This window comes from Nothobranchius furzeri, chromosome 6 (assembly GCF_043380555.1).
Source record: "Nothobranchius furzeri strain GRZ-AD chromosome 6, NfurGRZ-RIMD1, whole genome shotgun sequence".
NCBI lineage: Eukaryota > Metazoa > Chordata > Actinopteri > Cyprinodontiformes > Nothobranchiidae > Nothobranchius > Nothobranchius furzeri.
Genome location: NC_091746.1, coordinates 41,235,086 through 41,251,908, shown reverse-complemented (window position 1 = coordinate 41,251,908; position 16,823 = coordinate 41,235,086). Strand labels below are relative to the sequence as shown.

At 40.4% G+C, this 16,823-nt stretch overlaps 1 protein-coding gene across 4 annotated transcripts in view; it reads left to right on the top strand.

Moving 5' to 3' along the window:
• Positions 1-16,823, top strand: part of LOC107396981 (probable flavin-containing monoamine oxidase A) — a 125,653-nt gene that overhangs the window by 68,880 nt on the left and 39,950 nt on the right. For all 4 annotated transcript variants that reach the window (XM_054744140.2, XM_054744141.2, XM_070552727.1 and 1 more), the window contains 2 exons: positions 2,079-2,237; positions 11,889-11,975. In XM_054744140.2, coding sequence (XP_054600115.2) covers positions 2,079-2,237; positions 11,889-11,975 — 246 coding nt within the window. The remainder of the gene's footprint in view (positions 1-2,078; positions 2,238-11,888; positions 11,976-16,823) is intronic.

Here is a 16,823-nt window from a genome sequence, read left to right as displayed (position 1 = left end):
AGGGACAGGTGGCACCTGTGTACGGCAGATTTGCCACTGTCAGTGTGCCCCAGGGCAGCTGTAGCAGCAATGTAGCTCATCACCATCAGGGTGTGAATGTGTGTGAATGGGTGAATGTGTTGTAAAGCACCTTAGGAGGTTCCAGGACTCTAGAAGGCGCTATATCAACTATCAGCCATTTACCATTTTAAACCAACCAATCAACAAGCAGCTCATCAGCATATGCATGTCTGACCAAGTGGGAGGAGTAAACAGCAATTTTTTCACAGCAAGGCTGATTTAGAGGGTTTAGAATGGCCAGTCCTGTTCATAACGTTTATGGACAGGATTTCTAGGCACAGCCGTGGAGGGTGTGGAGTTTGGTGGCAGGAAAATCTCATCTCTGCTTTATACGGATGATGTGGTCCTCCTAGCTTCATCAGGCTCTGAGCTACAGCTCTTACTGGGGAGGTTAGCAGCCAAGTATGAAGCGGCTGGGATGACGATCCGCATCTCCAAGTGTGAGACCATGGTTCTCGACCGGAAAAGGGCAGCTTACCAACTCCGGGTTGGGAGAGAGATTCTGCCTCAAGTGGAGGAGTTCAAGTATCTCGGGGTCTTGTTCACGAGTGAGGGAAGGAGGGAGCGGGAGATCGACAGGCGGATTGGGGATGTGTCTGCTGTGATGTGGACGCTGAACTGTTCTGTTGTGGTGAAGGAGGAGCTGAGCCGAAAAACAAGGCTCTTTACCAGTCGATCTATCGCCCAGTCCTCACCTATGGTCATGAGCTTTCAGTAATGACCGAAAGAACAAGATTGCGGATACAAGTGGCCAAAATGAGTTTACTCTGCGGGGTGGCTGGGCTCAGCCTTAGGGATAGGGTGAGAATCTCAGACATTCGGGAGAGACTCAGAGTAGACCCGCAGCTCCTTCATGTTGAGAGGAGTCAGTTGAGGTGGTTTGGCCTCTTGTTAGGATGCCTCCTGGACGCTTCCCAGGGAGGTGTTTCAGGCATGTCCTGCTGGCAGGAGGCCACCAGGTTGACCCAGGACACATTAGAGAAAGTACATCTCCGAACTGGCCCAAGAACGCCTTGGGGTCCTACCGGAGGAGCTGGTGAAGGTAGCCGGGGAGAGGACGGTATGGAGCTCCCTAGTTGGGATGCTGCCTCCGCGACTCAGACCCAGATAGGCGCAAGAAGATGAGACAAGACTGGCCTGTATCAGGGCTTCTGGGTCAGATGAAAACCAAAAGAAAATTTCTTATGCTTCTTAGAGATTCAAAGCACTGTTTTAGATTGCTGATAAACTCATTCTTTGTCCCCTTACCACATTTATGTGTCCATAGTGTGTGTGATGCTTTTTAAACACAAAAACTGCTTTACATAGAAGACAATTTGACTAATGTCTCACCCTACAGTAACAATAAAGTTTGTTTATTCATTCATTCATTTATTCACTCAAATTTAGTGGCCTTTTGTTTTTTATACCTTAAGGGATTTGCGATTACTTGCATTTCATCTGATCCCTTTTCAGAATTTTCTAGAGCTTATGCAAACAGCCATCATACAAAATGTGGTGAAAGCTGAGCGATGATTAATTTCTGTGGTATTCTTTAACATTCTGGAAACATTTTAAAATAACAGACCAATAATTAAACAAGAAGATAAAGCTGGAAGGTTCTAAAATGGTTTTAATTTTAGGTTTGATGAAGCATCGTGACTTGTATTTTTATTGATTTGATTTTGGGCCTCCACTGACGACTGTGTGACAAAAGGATCAGCTTTTAGCTTTGTACTACATTTTATTTTTTTGTGTTGAAAAAAATCATCATAGCAGAAGGAAGTCACTGACAGCAGTGAATTATTTTTCCACTGACATTAACACTGAGATGCAGAAGCAAGTCCTTTTTAGCTTTTGAGAAACAGTCCACTTGTGTTTCTGCTCCTTTTCCTATTTTTACTTCTACTTCTTCAAATTGAATTCACCAGTCAGTCAAAGTCTGATGCCATTTCACCAGCCTGAGTGTGTATAAGTGGTTTTTATTTGAGCTTAGTGTTAAACTGCATTATCACTGGAGTGTCTTCATTTCCCTGCAGGCTTTCTGGAAGGAAAAGGGCTTCTCGGGGGAAATAGTGACAGGATCATCGAGCGAATGTCCGTTCTGCATTACCTATGACGCCACCAGCCCACGTGGTAATCCAGCTCTGGTGGGCTTCTTCGCAGGCCATTTGGCTTCTCACTGGAGTGAGAAAGAGGTACACCGATAAGTGAAATAAAAAGAAGAAATTGTTAAGAAGAAAATTTTCCTCACTGACAGATGAAATAATGTTTAATTACTTTACCACCTAAGTAATAGAAGTTAATGTTTGTTGAACCAGAAATTGCACGAGACAATACTCATTTAGAAAATAAAACCCACCAGTAGATGAAATTTCACATTCTGTTTAAACAATTAAATATGCTTTATCAAGAAAGATATTGAAATATAACAACATTTATCAGGTTTCTAAGGCAATTATACAAAGAAAACCACAAAAAATAAATAATAAGGTAATTCAATCCAGTTAAATTTTTTTTATCAGAATTATTACAGAAACTTAATTTTGAACATTTACAAAATTCCATTCTGCTCATTTATTATTGGTTCTATTTTAACCTAAAATTTAATGATTGCTTTTGTCTGTTTTTCAGTTTTCTTCATATATTTCACTGTAAATGTAAATAACTTCTAATGGCCAGTATTGGTTGGAGTTAAGTTTCTTACATCAGAGCCTTAGCAACCTTTTAATACTGTCCAGCCCATTTTCATATATGAGGGGAGAAAAACGGATGAACTTTAGTGTCAGCTAGTTTAAAAGCACCTTTGAAATGTTTTAGGGGAAAAAAAAATCTTGCTTCAGCTTGAAGATGTTCTGAATATTTCCTGAAAATTTCTGTTTCATAATTTGACCCATTTTTGCATAACTCATTCACACATCCTAAAACACTTAAAGGTACTGGCCAGACTGCATGAAAACAACAGAAATTCTGTGTAACTACACTTAATCATCTGTATAAAGATAAACTGGGGTCAGAGTTTCATTTTGTTAAGCATTTTTGTCATAAATCATTATAGAAATTCACAATTTACTCCTGAAACTGGTGAAGAACTGTTTCCCATACGTCACTCAAATATGTTATACAAGGGCTTAGCTACTGATGCTACTCGGTGATTAGCGGTATTTTATTAAACTTTGTGGTCTCGGTGGTTACAGATAATTAGGTTTACAGCTGCAGCAATACGTCTGAGCTAGAAGTCTGAGCCCTACACACATTTCTAACATAGCAACATTAAAGTTGTGGAAACAGTTTCTGACCCTAGTGAGCTGAAAGGACAACACCATAGCAGCATTCAGATCTGCAGTGAACATTTAGAACACAGCTGATGCACAGGCTACGAGGGCTGGATAGTGCTATTTGCTCAGACATTTGATGTAAAACCTCTACATATTCCAATTTTAAAACCACCGCCAAACACTTGTGCCAGACACGCGTGACTGCAGCAGCACGGCAAACCATATCAGCTCCGGTAAGGAAAAACTAAGTCATTTGGGAAAGCTATGACATTCTCAAAGGTTGGATCTAAATGATGATCCACATATTTCAACAAGTTTCCTGTATTAACTTCATGTCCTCCTGGGTTACTACCAGTGTTGGGAACGTTGCTTTAAAAAAGTAATTAGCCATTGTTGCTGATTACTTTGTCAAAAAGGTTACTCAGTTACTTACCGAGTTACAAGATTATAAAAGTAACTAATTACCAAGAAAAATAACTGTTTCATTAATTTTTCATTAAAGAATGCAAAGAAAAATGGGTTCCCCTCTTAATTAAACTTACGTAATCTACTATAAGTTACTACAATACTGAAATATAAATGAATAATGACTTGAACATAATAAAATGTAAGTCAAATGTTTTTTTATAAAACTGAATAATTGAAACAAATGGGCACTTGGAGGAACTACAAACAAGACTATTACACTAATCTAGACTATTAAAATGCCACTGTGTGATATTTAACAAGACCCCTATCAGCTACTATTATAATTGGAAATAGAAACACCTGTAAAGTTTCCTGAGCCTTTAAATGGTCTCTCAGTCTAGTTAAATTACTGAAATAAATGTAATTTTGCACGGTATTCAAAATTTTCCAGCTTCACATAATTGTGTGTTTTTAGTAGCATTTCTGTAGCTGGTAATCTAGTAATGGATAAATACATAAATAAAAATCCTTTAAAATGACTCTAGAAGAGGCACACATCTGATGGAGGACTTACATTTACTAACTTCAGTCAGACCCAAACACAGAAGAGCTGAAGCTGGGTGGTAAACACACACAGGTAGTTCTAATAACACCTGAGCTCCATGACGTTTGAGACTGATGCATCAGTGTTGCAGCGGGACTAAAGACATGTTCAGAAACGCGTTACAGTTGGATGATCTAGGAAGATGGAAGATCATGACGTCTGAGCGGTGAACAGGTGAGCGGACCTTCAGAACGTCCCGCTGTCACGCCAAGAAGGGCACGGCTGCAGATCCACACCAGCAGCGAATCTGCAGATCTGCAGCCGTAGACTATTCATCACGTCTTCCTCGTTCTTCACGGGCCGTGATGCGCTTGGATGAATCAGCTCCCGATCAGCTGATGACAGCTTCAACACACCGTGCTGCTGAATTAGTAACACATGCTTTTTCTGATCAGTATCAGAAACAGCATTTTGAGAAAAGAAGACGGTAATTATATCAATATATGGAAACAGTTGTAAATCTGACAGCACATTGTTTTATTTTCTTGTGAATAATTGAATTCTAATAGGACAGCCTGATGCAGCTATGAGTTCAATTGCTGAGAGATAGTGGTGGGAGATACATGTGCAGAAATAAAAAACATATTCAATAAAAGTAAACAAACTGTAATGACTTTGGTTCTGATGACGTTCGGCATCCTCCTCAACATTAGCTTCACCATCAGCATCCAGATCGGCTTGAGGATCTTCTGTCAAACAGCCTTGAGCATGTCTCCACCTCGGCTATCCGGCTTGCAGGTGGTTGGAGTCAAACACTCGAACATGCTCGTTTGAACTCCTCTGACAGTATTGTACCCATTCTTCTCTTCGTATTGTGGAGAAAAAAAATTTGACCGACTAGCAGAGGTTTCAGAAGCTACAGTACATCTGATTCTGATGAAACATTGTTCTTTACTATAATGCAGAAAAACCTGAGCAGCGGATGGTTTACTGTTGCTTCCTGGAGGAACAGCCTAGTATTGCATAAGCAACTCAGACCGGAAGCTATCTTTTTTTGCCACTTTATTAAAAAACGTCGGCTTTTCTTAAAAATCCCGCTGTGGATAAAACATTTTTTTTTTTAGCTGAGGATTCAAAGGAAATTTGCCTCTGGGCAGTTATTTTAATATATTTTAAAATGTTTGATTGTGCAGCAGCAAGGTAGAACTGTGTGAAAGAACAAAAGCCAGTACCTGAAAAAAAATATCTAAGGGGTTTTAAAAAATCTTTTGATAAAAATTCACTTTCAGTTACATGAAGGGGGCACAGTGTGTAACACATAAAAACATCACTCCTGCAGATCAGGTGTCCTTAGGGATGTAAATCTCCACCACTGAGACCGATTTGATTTTATCTCGATTCTCCACCAGCAATACGGCACATTAACGATATGGTGAAACCCCCGATAGGATTCATTCCTGCTAACAATTCATTAATAATTTTAAAATGATTTTGATTAGATACAATTCATGATTTAATTTGAAACGAAACAGAGGCTACAGAATTTACAAGCCCACATCCGGTTTTTAAACATCATCATTCCCTCTCCTCTGTGAAGGATGTATTTGATCCTCTATTGTTTGATCTATCAATAAGTTCACCATTAAAAGACAATACACCTCATCAGTGATATTTACATATTATACATATTTTTATTGCTGCAATACTCTGTTGAAATAGGAGGGTTGAAATGAGGTTTAGACACAAAAACTGCTCAGCAAAATAAACCAACAGCATCAGAACATTATTAGAGATCATCATATAATTATTAAGAATTGTTATGAAACGCTGTAATCATCTGAACATACTTTTTAAATATTGTAATGATCCATAAGGGTGACTGTTACTGTTCCTTTAAGAGAAAAGTGAATGCTGGAGAAGCAGGGAGATGTGGGTTTACCTCAGCTGTTAAGAAGAAGAAGAAGAAGAAGAAGAGGATCTTTTCTATAGCGCCTCTCAAGATAAAAATCACGAGGTGCTTCACAAAAACAAAATATGTAAAAATATATTTAAAAAAAGATTTTAGAAAATGATTAAAATATATTTAAAATGAGCAAAAAATAGGCAATTGTGATTAAAAATGTAAAGAAAGAAAGAGAGTGAATAGGAAAGAGGGAAATCAGTGGATACTGCAGAAGGTGGAATAGGTGGGGAGAGCAGAACAAGGAGAGGGTGATGAAGGTCACACAAAAGCCAGCCTGAACAAGTGAGTTTTCAGCTGCTTTTTAAAGGAGACCACTGAGTCCACTGATCTCAGGCTCAGGGGGAGAGAGTTCCAGAGTCTGGGGGCCATAGCAGCAAATGATCTGTCACCTTTGACCTTTAGCCTGGTGCTGCACAACCAGTAGGCTTTGATCACTGGACCTCAGGGACCTGCTGGGGGAGTAGGGACGAAGAAGATCACCAATGTAAGATGGTGCTTGTCCATGTAAGGCCCTATAGACCAGAACCAGGATCTTGAAATGAACCCTGAAGCTGACTGGCAGCCAGTGAAGCTGGATGAGAAGCGGGGTGATGTGGGTGTGTTTGGAGGACTTGGTCAGAAGCTGAGCACAGGCATTCTGAACCACCTGTTAGACTTCTCTGAGCCACTGTTGAGGGCTAAATGTCGTTCTATCTGGTGGTTTTAGTTCTGCAAAAATATTACCGTAAGGAATTATCTTAAATCACCTCACACAAAGTTTCTGATGCGCAGATCAATAAGAATGATCAGAAAAATATGATGCTGTAAAAACCAGAGACCGTGCCATGGACTTGTTTTTAGGAACTTTTTTTTTTGGCAAGTTAAGACAGGAAGCACCTATGTCAATATTGTCCCACGGTTTTCTAACTGTTGTAGCGCACCACCTGGTTTCCACTGAAAGAGATTGTTGAGGCACTCAATACGCCTCAAAAAATGAAAACATATGGCAGATAAACTAATGGATGTAACTAGGTTTTTACTAACCAGAGACATACATTATGATATAACCATCAGTTGTAGTTGTATGTGCTCTGAAGCTACCGGTGCATCCACATCACTAACGTCATGAATGAACCATCAGTTCAGATCGGTAAAACTCTCCAGCCCTAGTTCTTATGATTGTCTGTGGGGAGCTCCAAGCAGCCAGAGGCGGTAATAGCTGCGTTCAGAAACCCAGAGCCTTTCCTCTGTAAGAGACGTTCACAAGCCAACTCCCAGCAATGGCCAGCAAGAGCCAAACAGCTTGGTGAACTCCCATGGAAGACACACTACAGCAGGAATGACACAGAAGGAAGCAGCTGTGGGACAAAATAAAGTAAAACAAAATTAAGCAAAACAGCAAAAAGCAAAATATCTCTGCAAAACCCCTTCATTCAAAAATATGGTAAAAGGCCTGTATTCTTATTGCGCTGTCTTAGGGTTCTACAACTGCCCAAGGTGCTTTACAACCCAATCAGTCATCCACCCATTCACACACACATTTGTTGGTGGTTGCTGGTGATGATGAGCTACAATGTAGCCACAGCTGCACTGGGGCGTACTGACAGAGGCAAGGCCTGCCATACACTGGCGCCACCGGTTCATCCGACCACCCCTAGCAGTCAAGAAGAGGAAAAAAGAAGAGGAAGAGAGACACCAGGCTGAACGTACTGAATCAGAATGAAGGTCCACCTAGAACACAGAAAAGTCGTGCGTTCTGCAGGATGATCCAAGCATGAGCGATCCCTGAAGCAGGAGCAATTATTAGACCTTGTCTCTCATGCTGCAACCACTGAGATTAGCCATACTGACAATCAAAGCACAGAAGTCTTGCACACAAACACACTTCTTCACACAGGTCGGCGGAACCGGAAGTTCTTGCAGTAACGGAAACACTGGGGAGGGGAGCAGCCCTTTTACTCTGAGCTCTTTAGGGGTGATAGGCCAAGTAATTAACTGGTTGAGAAGCCAGTCAGTCTTGCTACATCAGTATAACAAAGTATAACATGATTTATTTCCTAATGCAGTTAAATAATATATAATGGCAGAAATAAAATTGGCCCTTGCCACCTGCAGATCCTCCACCAGAGGGCAGTAGGCATGTAGAGGATTTTGATGAAAGTACAAATCCTAATACTCCATCTGGTAGCTTTATGGTAAGAAGTGGTTTGATAGGAACTTATGGTAAAAGTCTAGAGGGGTTAAGTACAAAGTACTTTTCCAAAAATATATGCTTTTAACACCACAGTTTGTGATTTACCAAAAGTCCAAAAGAAATCTGGAAATGTTACGATTACCGAGTCTTTCATTTGATTCTGGTGCATTTTTAACAGAGACAAAGGCTGAGTGATTTGCATCATCTAAATGACAGCTTTTGTGCAATGCAGCATTAAGAAAATTGCATTCTGGATTTAGAAGGAGGCTTTTGGCAGCACACAGTACCTATTAGTTCAGAAAACAACATGAGATAAAAGGCTTTTAAAAACAAACAAACTATTAGTTCTTTGTTTTTGATTGCAATTAGCTTTGGACATCAGGTGCTATTAGGTAATTAAGTGTTCATTGCATCAAATATAAAGGGCTTGATGTTTGTTCGGGATGTGAGGTGAATTGGATATTTAGTATAATGGAGACATAATTCAGATTCACAGTTCAGCCATGTCATTTTTACTGAGGATGAAAAGGTCATTTCATGATCAGGGAATAAAAATAAAAGTACTAACTTATGAAGTTTTATTAAATGTGGCATTGCACGAGTTTCTGTTTCAGCTCCCCTGTAGCCATGGAAATGCCCCTCACACCAAAATACATCAAAATCTGCAGCTTGGTTGGGAAATGCTCTATAGCTCAGGTGAACATCACTGCAGAAGCATCACTCAGTTTATATGGATCATAAAATGACCCAAACTATGTAAACAGGTTTTTAGGAATCTTCTCATAGGGAGCCTAAGTCTCCTCCCTTTCTGGTCAGCTGATGGGTCCCCGGAAGAACAAAAAAATGAATGCAAGTCAACGGAGCTAAAAGAGCAATTTTCTAATCCGCTTTGCCTTAGACCCTGGATCACACATATGTTGTACTGCTATTTAAATGAAAAGTAATGATAGGTGTTTCGACCCCGCCTGTCACCTACTGTTAAGATTTATCAGCTTGTAAAAGTTCGTAATTAGCATGACCACAAATCAGACGTCGATATATCACCACATAATCCCCTCTTCCCTAGCGTAGCTGTAACTTACCAAATGGCCATATTTATGGTGGTTCTTCTCTTCTGAAGGAAGGATTTCAAGTTTGCTGAACTTACAGCCATATTCCCACAGTTTTTCTTTGTGTCTGGTTCGATGACGCCACTTTCGTGATGCGCAGTTGTAGTCCTGGACGTATTTTCACACAACCTAAAATAGCGTTTCCCCACGTTCAAAAATAAGCGCGTTCTTGGTATCGAAATGCGTCTTTAAAATCCACGGACATCATATGTGAAATCCATGGCACAAAACAAGCGGAATTAGAAAAAAGCGTTTTTAGCCCCATTGACTTACATTCATCTTTTTGTTCTCAATTCACGATTGATTTAGCCACAACTTAGTTTTCAAACAGCAGTTGTTTCTTTGAGGCTACATTTCTACTGATAAGTCTGTTTTCCTGCTGTTTATAATTGCATTGAACAAGTTCTGCCATCATTTCCAAGTAAACTGACATTTATAGCTTTTTATTGTTAACAATCAAAATCCAGCATTGTCTCTAGTGATGTTTTGGCATTTGAGTCCTTTTCCTGACTTGTGGCTCAGGAGCTGTAGTTACTGTCACCTTGCAGAGCCACGCTGCTCCAGGTTTTTTAATAATTAACCTCCACTTGCTGCTCCACTTCTGAAAACAGAGACAATGTGGTAGCATGTGATGTGAGTGGACACAAAGGTTACAATTACACACAGTATGTGCTATTTAAATATAACACTGTTGTTAATATTGTATAGTTTTAATTTTATATTCTCATGTACAAAGCTGGATTCCCATTGCTGTGCTAGTGAAGTTACACTTTACTTGTCATTTGATTTCAGATTCAACCAATACCTTTAGTTTCAAATAGGATGTGATTTTTTTTCTTTGGTTACATCTCTGTTTCTCTAAAAGTTGTTTGTGTTTTTAAGGTTTTCAGCTCCAGATCTTAAGTGTGCGCTTAGAGTATAGTTGTACTTGTAGATTTAAAAATAACAGGAAAACACTTTGACCATTTTGTGACATCTGTCAACATGTTTTCTTTGTGATTTCCTTTAAGTCCCCATGCAGCAGCTGTTCTCTTTGTAGCCGAATCTAGAGCTGCTGCTTCTTTTTTGGATTTCATTTTACAACGTGCATTTGGTTTCAGCCTCATTTTTAGTTATTAACACATCATCTGCTTTTAGGAACATTTCAGATTTTCTGATCAAATACATTAATTTTTGATGGGGAATTGCACAAACCTGTTTGTTTATGTACCTTTCAAAGCCGCCAAATTAATTCCTATGAAAAATAGGTTTTAAATAACTAATGAAGGGAGTTCTTTTTGTGGTGTGAAATAGATTTTTGCTAAAAGACTTTAGTGGTTCTAGAGTGAAGGAGAAACTGGCAAATAGAGATGGAGTGCAGTAATAAAGAGCAAAACCCAAAGACATTTTAGTCAGCCCCAAAAGGAAAGCATTCAATAAAAAACAACATTTCTGCTCCTCTCTAAATGTGAATTATTTGTTAAACACACCAAATGTGAATCTAAGGATAATTGTTGAGTTTCCAGGAAACGACCGCTGACTCTTCAGTGGCTGCAAATAGCTGAACATGGCAGCTCACCTGCATTGTTGTGACAAGGCTGTGAAGATTGCTTTAATGAAATGTGAGTTTCACAAACCAAAGTGCAGCTGTGCTGGTCATTTTAATGAAGGGATTATTTAATGTTAATCTAGGCTGATGGGCTCTTTGGGTGGCCAGAGTATTTTCCCAGATCAGATGAAAACTCTTCTTTGAAACTGCTTCAAAAAACTTGGATAAATAATTTCCAATTGGATCAATTTAAGCACACACCTGCTCACAGCGCCCAGGTTAAATTCATTACTTAGGAGCAGAACATAGATTGGTGCATTGTGTGCCACCCCAGTTCACAGCAGTGCCGTTGAAACGCTTACACATTGTTGGAAAGCATTGAGGTTAATTTCCTAATACGAGACAAAGCGCCACCTTCTGTGGTACAGCTCAACCCCAGACAACCCCATAACCTCTGATTACAACAAATTTTTCATCATTTTATTTTATTCCCTCATAATAAGCCTTCTTTTGAGTATGACCAATATCTATATAAATTGCCTCAAACAGCATTATGTCCATAACAAAAGAAAGAAAGAAAGAAAGAAAGAAAGAAAGAAAGAAAGAAAGAAAGAAAGAAAGAAAGAAAGAAAGAAAGAAAGAAAGAAAGAAAGAAAGAAAGAAAGAAAGAAAGAAAGAAAGAAAGAAAGAAAGAACATGTGTAACACTTGTCAGTTTTACCATTCATCTGTTTTTGTTGTGTTTATAACAAGCAAGAATATTCAGCATTTTTCCACTTTAGTTTGAAACATTAAGATGGAGAACAGATAGTACCGAGTTAGGACCCATTTTCCTTTCTGTTTCCAGGCTGGTGAAAGAAGAGAAGCTGTGGTTTCCAGTCTGGTCAAATATCTCGGTCCTGAAGCTGCAGTGTACATCCATTATGAAGAGAAAGTAAGTAGCAGCTGAATTGTGTCTTTAAAATCCAACAGTTTCTCACTCTGAAGGATGGGTGGGTAAAATCATGATGGATTTGAAAGTGTTCATTATGTGTCAAACACAGGCGTTGTAGAATTGTCGTTATATATATATATATATGGGGGGGGGGGGTGTTCCACAAAAATAAACAATCAATGATGAACAAGGGTCTGCTTCTAGACCTACAGAAAAGGGATACACAACAATACAACAAGGAATATAACATCAACATTGTTTTACTGAACAGTCACACGATAATAAATCACAGTGCATTTAGTGCCAGCCACAGCCTTAAGACATTCAATTCAATTCAAAAATACTTTATTAATCCCAGAGGGAAATTAGAGAAAGTGTTGAACGTGCCCAAGTCCATACTTATGAGAGCACAATGTGAGCACCTGTGTGTGTACACATGCTTGTATATGTAAGGTTTCTCTATAGGAGTGTCCAATAGAGAGTGTGAGGGGCCACAGATTTGCCCCAAAGATGTGTAGGAAATGGAAGGAGCTCCAAGTCCCAGAGATCCAGGAGCTGCCCCAAAGCACAGGGACTCCAGGGAGACTACAACCAGAAAAGTCCTCCACGAGAGGCACAGAGGATTGCCCCAGGGGGCCACAACCAGCAGTCGGCAGAGCCGCGGGAGATGTCAGTGGCAAGCCCACAGGCTCGCCCACAGCCTCCCATCCCCTAGCCAGCCGAGCCCAGAACCCAGCGACCCGGCACCCAGGGGTGACCAGCCCCGCCGGGGACCCAGCAGAGCTCAGGGACTCAGATCCCACCAGGCAGCCACCGGTATTTATCAGGCAGACACCAAAAATCTTAAACCCCCTGACTTGGGAGACGCAAACACTCAGGCAGACCAAGGCACCACACTCCACACCAAGTGTGACAGGAGCAGGGGAGGCGAAGATGTATAGCAGCAAAAGAAGTCCAAGGAGAGGGGAGGAGTCAAAGGCCCCACCTGACATATACAGTCATACACAAACATAGTCACACACTCCCTCCCTCATGCTCACACATACACATACAACCCAAGACGTACAAAAATGCATGCCGGACACCCACTCATGCTCCCCATACACAGCCTATTCACTCTGGTCCCAGTACTGCTGCACAAAGGGTCCAACCATCTCCGGTTCCCAGAGTTTGACCCTTTCCACCACAGCCACGGAATACATCTCATCAACACGCATTAACACTGTATTGCAGCAGGTGGAGGGAGACAAGGGGTCTTAGCACACCTCTGTTGTCGCTTGGCTTCCTGGGGCTGGAGGCTAGGAGGGGGATCTGGCCGTCTGGTTGGGGTCTGGCGTGGTGGGTTGCTTTGTTCAGTGTTGGGCGGGGGAGCCTGCTCATCAGCACCCCAGCAGAAAGGGTTGAACGTTGTAGAATTGTCACATTCTATGACAGAATGATGGTGAACGGAGAACTGTTTCCACCAGGACTGCTTTAGATGTGACACACACTGAGCTTTAGTGTGTGTCCGTTTCTCAATATGCGTACTTCTCTGAACTTTGTGCTCATATCCTTGTGAAACGTCATCAACGATGGCCCAAGTACTGTTCCAATTCTAAGTACAAGTTCCAGATGTTTTCTTGTTCTGCCCGTTTTATCGAGGATGAATCCTTTTACGGGCTTGGGACAGCAACGTTTTCCATATTGCATTGCGATGCAAACTGTTATAATGTACTCTGAACGTCAGAGGACAAAGCTCATATCTGTGGTGCTTTATACCTGAAATATAAATAAAAAAATACAAAGTTGTCTGTTATTGTAAATAATTGTGTGTACTTTTTTCCAGACTCTTTACGATCCCTCAAAATCCTAATTAGCTAACTCACTATTAAAATAAAAGCAGTGTTGCTTTAAATAGCGTTGTTTTGATGAAAAAGAAACTTTTCTTCATTCAACAGTGGGAAATGCTGGTATTTTATCAATTTTGATCAAAGGTGGACCAAATGTTCTATAAATAATATGTATTAATTGTTCTTTTGTCATTTAAAGAGCAAGTAACTCCCAGATCAACTTTTTTTTGCTGATAAACTGTATGAATGAGTTTCTAGTCTTGCTGTAGACATGTGTAGTGAATAATTTACAATTTTTGTGTGTATTTGTTAAAATTTAAATATTCTCTCTAATAAAACTGTCAGTGTTTCACCCTCTTCAGACAAAAAATCTGCACTACATTGGGATTTAAATCTGCCATCGCTTTTGGCTAACTGGTACTTAATAATGTTAGTTGGTACCATATGATGTCACAATGCTGCTGTAAGCCTGTGTGCGTGTGTGCGTGCGTGCGTGTGTGTGTGTGTGTGTGTGTGTGTGTGTGTGTGTGTGTGTGTGTGTGTGTGTGTGTGTCCGTGTCCATGCGTGTGTGTGTGCATGCGTGTGTATGTGTATTAGTGGCTCTGCCCTCTTGGTCTGCCAGTCTGCCAGACAACGCCTTCTTGTGGCACATTTTTCAAACAAGAACTGGGAGTGGAGTTGGATTCTGGTAGGGGATGACATGCTCTTTAGGTCTTGACTTTTATTTTTATGCCAGGTCATTTTTTTAACCATGATGCAATTGTGTACTGTTCTGTTCAAAATGCCGTCCTTGTCCTCCCATACTCGGTAGAACAGACTTTCTGTTGTTTTTGCCAAGAACATACATGTCAAGTACACAAGAATGCTATGTGTATGCACCACAAGGAGGAGACTCTGGGGTAGACCCAGAACTTGCTGCAAGGATTATATATCCTCTCTAGTCTGGAAACACATTGGCCTAAAGAGCATCACTAGAGGGAGAGATGTCTGGGTTTTATCCTGGATATGTTACCTAGGCAACCTAGAAGGGAAAGAACATAGAATGATAGATGGCTGGCTAAATGGACGGATCGTCTAACAATATTACTGCCCTACACCTTGGGTGCCATCTAGTGTGATTTTGGCCTCTGTTGCTCTGGTGTTCAGGGCCTGCTCCTGTTAGAAATATTAGTGGGTGACCTTTTAATTTGACAGTGACTTTTTTTTTTGGTCGGGCAGTGTATATTGAACTATGCTAAATCAATCTGAAATGGTTTATAATGAGTAAATTGAACATAGGGAAAATGTTGCTAGGAAGCATCATACACACACACACACACACACACACACACACCAACAACAACGATACAGCAGTACTGGGGAAAAAAATCATGCTGGGAATACAGTACTTACTCTAATCATGTTATGTCACACACAAACAAAACACCCATTTAGTTTCATAACATGATGTATAGCAAACGTCAGTAGAATGTGAAACAACACATTAATCATGCTGATACATTATTTCAGGTCCTCAACTGCTTTCTATGCCTGGTGCTGTTGAAAGTGAAGATCCATTGGAAAACTTCCTAAGGGAAACTTGAGGCAGTAACATTTAACCCTTTAAAGAACAATTACTATGAGTGAAGAAGGGAGGGGAATTTCAATCTAAATTGGTGACAGAAGGATTTGTCTGGATTTTATTGGAGCCAAATTGTTATCAGATTTCCTTGGCCCTTTTTTAATCACCGTTATCCAAACATCTTCAGCAATAAATGTAAAGATGAGAAAACCTGCAAGTTCAAAAGATCCTTTTAATTTCCTGTCTGTATATTGCTGTGGTCTTCACATGACAAAGGAGGGGATTTCATTGCCCTGCTTCTGCATTACAGAGGAAAACAGCAGGTTGATGTTGGGGAATTTACAATGAGCTATAAAAGAGTTTTCTTTATGTTACCTGTTTATGAAAGCGCTAATGGCTTATAGCAACATGGCTGCCATTGTTAAGAGATTCAGCACTATATGTCACAATGTGTTTTTCATTCTGCACATTGACACATTTCCCACCTTTTCTCAGTGATTGAGTAAAAAGCTTTGCAGCACTGACTGAAACTACGTGACCCATAAAGTCACGTCTGAGCAGATTAAAGAGGGTGCAGGGCGAGAGTTGTTGAGCTGTGCAGCAGAACGCGTCAGATGTGTCTAATTCACTCCAGTCCATACCAACAGCTTTATACTTCACAAGTCAAACTGTTGTAGTGATTGGTATGGCATTTTTTGCTACCTCCTCTTGTGTTGCAGGGGAAGCTCTGAAAAGATGCTGCAGTGCTGTTTCACCTCTGAATGTTAGGAAATCACAAACAGCAACATTCTGTTTGATTCTAACCACACATGCATATTTCTAACCTAATTAGAGGTTAGAGATGTTTAAAGTATATGAGAACCCTTACATTCCACCATTTATCCATGCTGGAGTTAACGTGGCCATCAAATGAAGATGTGCCATAAAACTCTGCAGCAGGGCCATCTGTTTCCTTGCCTTCATCTGTCTCTTGATCACAGCGTTTCGAGCCTTTGCCTGATTTAGACCCATCTTCCCCCTCACTCATTTCTTCTGTCTTACATTTCTCATTCCTCAGCTCTACCCTCTAATTTTGTCTGCCTCTCTTGCTTACTCTTGTCCTTTTCTTTTTCATTTCACTTCATACCTTCCTCCTGTTCAGTCCTAAAAGTAGAAAAGCTCAACTTTATTAAAAAAAAAACTCTTATCTTTGATGTGTTTGCAGGCCAGCCAAACTCCTCTGACGCTTGGTAGTTATGTAGTTATGATGTGAATGCATCTAATTGAAACCCAGGTCACACTGAAGTGAGGGGGGTGTTGAGTAATAATAGAAATTTGAAGAAATTGTGTATGATATTTATACCTAATCTCATTGTGGCAGTAGGAGATGCTGCAGGCTCTGGTGCAGATTTCATACAGCACTATTTTAAGTAACACTGCAAATGCGTCATCCTATTAATCAGGTAGTTTACCTGCTT